Genomic DNA, 7,468 nt, shown 5'->3' on the forward strand with positions numbered 1-7,468 from the left:
AAGCATTGAGGGCTCCGTCTCTAAAATTGCTTATTCAGATTTGGTATTTAACAGCTATGAGAAGTAAGATTTTATAGATATGGCTATGCTTTTTGCAGCTATGCCCACTAGGTGTGATCAAGAGGCAGGATAGAAACGAGGGGACTTTTCTCCTTGCTGTTTTGTTTCATTTACACACTGAAAACAAAACAGAAAAACCCACTGTTTTTCTTTCTTGGATTTGGACAAATTGGCTCTTTTTTTTTAAATTTTTCGCCGGGCGCGGTGGCTCAAGCCTGTAATCCCAGCACTGTGGGAGGCCGAGGTGGGTGGATCACAAGGTCAAGAGATCGAGACCATCCTGGTCAACATGGTGAAACCCCGTCTCTACTAAAAATACAAAACATTAGCTGGGCATGGTGGCGCGTGCCTGTAATCCCAGCTACTCAGGAGGCTGAGGCAGGAGAATTGCCTGAACCTAGGAGGCGGAGGTTGCGGTGAGCCGATATCGCGCCATTGCACTCCAGCCTGGGTAACAAGAGTGAAACTCTGTCTCAAAAAAATAAATGAATAAATAAAATAAAAATAAAAAAAATTAAAAAAAAATAAAAATTTTTCTTTTTTGAGATGGAGTCTTGCTCTGTTTCCCAGGCTGGAGTGCAGTGGCACCATCTCGGCTCACTGCAATCTCCATCTCCTGGGTTCAAGTAATTGTCCTGCCTCAGCCTCCCGAGTAGCGGGGATTACAGGTGCATGCCACTACGCATACTAATTTTTTTTTTTAAAGACAGAGTCTTGCTCTGTTGCCCAGACCGGAGTGCAGTGGTGCAATCTCAGCGCCCTGCAACCTCCATCTCCCAGGTCAAATTGATTCTCCCGCCTTAGCCTCCCGAGTAGCTGGGATTACAGGCATGTGCCATCATGCCTTGCTAATTTCTTCAATTTTTAGTAGAGATAGGGTTTTACCATGTTGGCCGGGCTCGGCTCGAACTCTCCGCCTCAAGTGATCTGCCCACCTCAGCCTCCCCAAAGTGCTGAAATTACAGGCCTGAGCCACTATGCCCAGCCATGACTAATTTTTTTAATTTTAGTAGAGATCAGATTTAATTGTTTTGGTCAGGCTGTTGTAGAACTCCTGACAACAGGTGATCTGCCTGCGTCAACCTCCCAAAGTGCTGGGATTACAGGCATGAGCTACCACGCCTGGCCAACTAACTGGCAAAACATTCTTGCCAGTGCGGTGGCTCATGCCTGTAATCCCAGCACTTCGGGAGGCCGAGGAGGGGAGATTGTCTGAGCTCAGGAGTTTGAGACCAACCTGGGAAACATGGTGAAACCCCGTCTTTACTAAAATAAAAAGAAATTAGGAGGCCGGGTGCAGTGGCTCATGCCTATAATCCCAGCACTTTGGGAGGCTAAGGCGGCTGGATCATGAGGTCAAGAGATCGAGACCATCCTGGTCAATGTGGTGAAACCCGTCTCTACAAAAAATTAGCTGGGCATGGTGGCGCGTGCCTGTAATCCCAGCTACTCAGGAGGCTGAGGCAGGAGAATTGCCTGAACCCAGGAAGCGGAGGTTGCGGTGAGCCGAGACCGCGCCATTGCACTCCAGCCTGGGTAACAAGAGCAAAACTAGCACTTTGAGAGTTTGAGGTGGGTGGATCATGAGGTCAGAAGATAGAGACCACTCTGGCCAAAATGGTGAAACCCCATCTCTACTAAAATACAAAAAAAAAAAAATTAGCTGGGCGTGGAAGTGGGCGCTTGTAGTCCGAAGCTACCCAGCAGGCTAAGGCAGGAGAATCACTTGAACCCAGGAGGCAGAGGTTGCAGTGTGCCAAGATCGTGACACTGTACCTCAGCCTGGCAACAGAGCGCTCTGTCTAAAAAAAAAATTTGCTGGGTATGGTGGCACGTGCCTGTAATCCCAGCTACTTTGAAGGCTGTGATAAGAGAATCGCTTGAACAGGGAGGTGGAGGTTGCAGTGAGCGGTCATCGCGGTGAGCCACTGCACTCTAGCCTGGGCGACAGAGACTCCATCTCAAAAAACATAAAGAAAGAAAAGAGAAATTCTTACCCTTTTGCCGGCATTCCACGCTTCTGGTTTCCCTTTCCCTGAGAGGCCCTAGTGACCCAGCTGGCTGCACCACAGCCCTGGGGGCCAAGCTGCAACACAAAGCTAAATTATCTTTTCCATTCCTTGCCAGAGCAAAACATGTGTGACAAAACATACACATTAGCCACACTGCTTAGCCCCAAATATCAAACTGGCAAGGCTCAAACTTGCCCCGCCCCCCCAAGTTGGGCTCCATTGTCTTTAATCCAACCTCCGACCAGGAGTTTCAACTTGGTCCCTGGGCAAGATGGTCACCCTGAGTAACAGAAAAGATAAGAAAGAAAAGGAGGGGCCGGGCGCGGTGGCTCAAGCCTGTAATCCCAGCACTTTGGGAGGCCGAGGCGGGTGGATCACGAGGTCAAGAGATCGAGACCATCCTGGTCAACATGGTGAAACCCCGTCTCTACTAAAAATACAAAAAATTAGCTGGGCATGGTGGCGCGTGCCTGTAATCCCAGCTACTCAGGAGGCTGAGGCAGGAGAATTGCCTGAACCCAGGAGACGGAGGTTGCGGTGAGCCGAGATCGCGCCATTGCACTCCAGCCTGGGTAACAAGAGCGAAACTCCGTCTCAAAAAAAAAAAGAAAGAAAAGGAGACAGAAAAGCAGTGCCTGTGGCAGGTTGGGGAAGGTGAGAAGCTTAGAGAGGCCAGAGAAGATACCCCTTCCCATTGCAGCGACATGGAAGAATTCAGGTGGCTGCTTGTCAGCAGCAAAGGGATCTTTTCCAGCAGTCCCATCAGCTCTCAACTTTCTCATTTGGGGGAGAACCAAGCTGCCCACGTCCTGTTCTTCTGTACAGGCCTAATCCTGTAACCCATAGCTATCAGCATGGCAGACGATTCCAAGGAGAATAGCAGTTAACATCCCATAGTGCCAAACCCATTCTTAGCCAAGAGGGACTTTACTGAGAGAGGCCTCTAACCCCCTCAATCTTAGGAATCCTTCCAAAGTTGAGCATCTAACCAAAGGTCGGTCAAGCATCCTTGCCTTTTTTTGAAAGGAGCCCTTAACCTACTCTGTCTTAGGAGAGACTCTACGTCCTCTAAGTTGGATCTCTAAACCAATCACATTCTTTACCTGGGTATCTGCACCCCACTTACTCGAAGCCAGATTTTCCTCTGGGTTGGAAGGTCTCTTCATTGTTGATGAAAAGAGTCAAACTCTGTAGACTATTTGAAGAGACTTATTCTGAGCCAAATATGAGTGACCATGGACTGTGACACAGCCCTGAGGAGGTCCTGAGAACATGTGCCCAAGGTGATCGGGGTGCAGCTTGGTTTTATACATTTTAGGGAGGCATTAGACATCAATCAAATACATTAAAGATGAGCTGGGCACGGTGGCTCACTACTGTAATCCCAGCACTTTGGGATGCTGAGGTAGGCAGATCACAAGATCAGGAGATCGAGACCATCCTGGCCAACATGGTGAAATCCCGTCTCTAGTAAAATACGAAAAATTAACCAGGTGTGGTGGTGCGCGTCTGTAGTCCCAGCTACTTGGGAGGCTGAGGCAGAGGAATCGCTTGAACCGGGGAGGCAGAGGTTGCAGCGAGCTGAGATCAAGCCACTGCACTCCAGAATGGTGACAGAGCAAGACTCCGTCTCAAAATAAATAAATAAATAAATACAATGGTTTGGGCTGGGCGTGGTGGCTCATGCCTGCAATCCCAGCACTCTGGGAGGCTGAGGTATGTGGATCACAAGGTCAGGAATTCAAGACCAGCCTGGCCAATATGGTAAAACCCCGTCTTTACTAAAAATACAAAAATTAGCAGGGCATGATGTTCTGTGCCTGTAGTCCTAGCTACTCAGAAGGCTGAGGCAGGAGAATTGCTTGAACCCTGGAGGCGGAGGTTGCAGTGAGATCATGCCACTGTACTCTAGCCTGGGTGACAGAGTGAATCTCCCTCTCAAAAAAAAGAAAAAAAAAAGGAAAAGAATAAAAGAATGGCTATTCCATAGACAGAGCAGCCCTAAGGGCTGCTGGTTGGCCATTTTATGGTTATTTATTGATTATATACTAAACAAAGGGTGAATTATTCATGCTCTGTTTTTTTAGACCATATAGTGTAACTTCCTGAAGTTGCCATGGCGTTTGTAAACTGTCATGGCATTGATGGGCGTGTAGTTGTGAGGACAGCCAGCGGCCACTCTTTTTTTTTTTTTTTTTTTTTAAGACGGGGTTTCGGGCCGGGCGCTGTGGCCCACACCTGTAATCCTAGCACTTTGGGAGGCTGAGGCGGGTGGATCACGAGGTCAAGAGATCGAGACCATCCCGGTCAACATGGTGAAACCCCGTCCCTACTAAAAATATAAAAAATTAGCTGGGCATGGTGGCACGTGCCTGTAATCCCAGCTACTCAGGAGGCTGAGGCAGGAGAATTGACTGAACACAGGAGGTGGAGGTTGCGGTGAGCCGAGATCGCGCCATTACACTCCAGCCTGGGTAACAAGAGCGAAACTCCATCTCAAAAAAAAAAAAAAAAAGACGGGGTTTCACCATGTTGGTCAGGCTGGTCTTGAACTCCCGACCTCAGGTGATCCTCCCGCCTTAGCCTCCAAAGTGCTTGGAATACAGACGTGAGCTACCATGCCCGGCCCGCATCAGCGGTCACTCTTATTGCCATCTTGGTTTTGGTGGGTTTTAGCCAGCTTCTTTTTTTTTATTATTTATTTATTTTTTATAGAGAGGGGGTTTTAACCGTGTTGGCCAGGCTGATCTCGAACTCCTGACCTTGTGATCCACCCGCCTTGGCCTCCAGCTTCTTTACGGCAGCCTAGTTTATCAGCAACGTCTTTATGGCCTGTATCTTGTGCTGACCTCCTATTGTTGTACCTGAGCGAGCATAGAAAGTCAACAGCAAGACAAAAGTATGCCATATTGCAGGGTCTTTATTGCCTGCGGCCACTGAGGACTCACGTCTCTCCAACCTGAGGCCCGGAAAGGAGGGTATCAAGACCTTTTATGCCCGTAAACCACCTCCTGGGCAGGGGTGGGGGCGAGGGGCTTTGGACATTCTGTGGGCCAGTGGACTTTGGACATTCTGTAAACCACCTCCTGGGCGGGGGTGAGGGTGAGGGGCTTCGGACATTCCGAGGGCCAGGGGACTTTGGACATTCCGATTGTTACTTAAGTGGTTCACAGAAGTCAAGATAAGCGTTAGTTTACACATTGCCTGGGTAGGGTGGAAATTACAGACCTTAGTTACTTATTACAAGTCGCAGGGGCTAAGATGGCCTGGGCTTGGACTGCTTGCCTGTCACATCAGGGTTACAGAGAGCAGTTTTAACAGAAAGCCAAGGTATGGTTGAGGTATGCAGTTTTATGGGGCTTTTACCATGTCACACTATCTCATCCTGTGGCTCAGAATGCCTTAACCTTCGGAATGCAGCCCAGTAGGTCTCAGCCTCCTTTTACCCAGCCCCTTTTTGAAGATGCAGTTGCTCTATTAAACACTTCTGACGGGTGTGGTTTCTTTACACAAAGGGATTGCAGATGGGGTTAGGTCCCTGTTCCACCAGCCTGGCTCCTTCCCAGTTCCTGTTTAATACAGCCCCACATATTAGAAATTATCTGCCAGCAATGTGGCCCCACCCCAGAAAAGAAAAAAATTACCCTTTAGAAGTCATGCAGCTAGCAGTCACAGGACTCTAAACGTCCTCAATTGTTCCTGGGGATAATGTCAGTATTGTAAAACCTAAGCTTGGTGCTGGAGGTATTTTTCAGACCCTGAACTTGATGGCTCTGATGCTGCCACCCGGATGGGTGAACTGGCTCTTCTGATGTTGTGGCCCTGCCCTGCCCCAGGAACTGACTTCGCACAAGAGAAAAACTTTGACTCCCTATGATTTCATCTCCAACCCAGCCAATCAGCACTCCTCACTTCATGGCACCCTATCACCAAATTATCCTTAAAAAACCCTGGTCATGGGAGGCAGAGATGGTAGTCAGCTGAGATCACGCCATTGCACTCCAGCCTGGGTAACAGGAGCAAAACTCCAACTCAAAAAAGCAAACAAACAAGACCTGGTGTGGTGGCTCAGGCCTGTAATCCCGGCACTTAGGAAGGCGGAGGTGGGTGGATCACGAGGTCAGGAGATTGAGACCATTCTAGCTAACACGGTGAAACCCCATCTCTACTATGAATACAAAAATTATCCAGGAGTGGTGGTGTATGCCTGTAGTCCCAGCTACTTGGGAGGCTGAGGGAGGAGAATCACTTGAACCCGGGAGGCGGAGGTTGCAGTGAGTCAAGATCATGCTACTGCACTCCAGTCTCAGCAACAAAGTGAGACTGTCTGAAAAAAACACAAAAAACAATCACAGAAAAACCACAAATGAAAACAAAACCTGTCTCCACACTGATTTAAGTAATATTAATAAGACTCCGGTCTGCTGTTCATCCAAATCTGTGTGAATAAAACTGTTTTTCTTTTGTAATTCCCCTGTCCTGATAAATTGGCTTTATCTGGGTAGTGGGCAAAATAAACCCGCTGGGTATACACATTCATTTTAACAACACAATAATGGTTATTAACCTTTGCATTAATCTCTGCTTCTGGTAGAGGAATTTTGCATCTGAAGGACCATTTGAAATGATAGGTAAATTTGGATCTGTAGCCTTTGGGAGCATCTACACTAAATCTGAAATATTTTTCCATGCACTATGCTAATCAGTTATATCCAATAATCCCAAGAAATCTCAATATGAGTTCTAAGGAAAGGCAGGATGATCCTCTGCTCAGTAGAAAGATGTGCCAGCTTTTATATATTTTTATTTAATTAATTTTTTTTGAGGGAGGAAATTCAGTTTATTTAATGTGTTTCTTAGTAATGGAATTGTAGGGCCTGGCGCGGTGTCCTGTGCCTGTAGTCCCAGCTACTCGGGAGGCTGAGGCTGGAGGACCGCTTGAGCCCAGGAGTTCTGGGCTGTAGTGCACTATGCGGATCGGGTGTCCTCACTAAGTTCGGCATCAATATGGTGACCTCCCGGGAGCAGGGGACCACCAGGTTGCCTAAGGAGGGGTGAACCGGCCCAGGTCGGAAATGGAGCAGGTCAAAACTCCCGTGCTGATCAGTAGTGGGATCGCGCCTTTGAATAGCCACTGAACTCCAGCCTGGGCAACATAGCGAGACCCCGTCTCAATTAAAAAAAAAAAAAAAGGTAGGCTGGGCGCGGTAGCTCAAGCCTGTAATCCCAGCACTGTGGGAGGCCGAGGCGGGTGGATCACGAGGTCAAGAGATCGAGACCATCCTGGTCAACATGGTGAAACCCCGTCTCTACTAAAAATACAAAAAATTAGCTGGGCATGGTGGTGCGTGCCTGTAATCCCAGCTACTCAGGAGGCTGAGGCAGGAGAATTGCCT

At 48.3% G+C, this 7,468-nt stretch overlaps 1 protein-coding gene across 1 annotated transcript in view; it reads left to right on the forward strand.

The window, feature by feature from the left end:
- Positions 1 to 5,404: 5,404 nt before the first annotated feature.
- LOC116545993 (zinc finger protein 814-like) overlaps positions 5,405 to 7,468 on the forward strand; it is a 29,435-nt gene continuing 27,371 nt past the window's right edge. The window contains exon 1 of the mRNA XM_032272371.1: positions 5,405 to 5,413. Within this exon, the coding sequence (XP_032128262.1) occupies positions 5,405 to 5,413 (9 nt within the window). The remainder of the gene's footprint in view (positions 5,414 to 7,468) is intronic.

Source organism: Sapajus apella, unplaced genomic scaffold (assembly GCF_009761245.1).
Source record: "Sapajus apella isolate SASKATOON/1434 unplaced genomic scaffold, GSC_monkey_1.0 scaffold478, whole genome shotgun sequence".
Classification (NCBI taxonomy): Eukaryota; Metazoa; Chordata; class Mammalia; order Primates; family Cebidae; genus Sapajus; species Sapajus apella.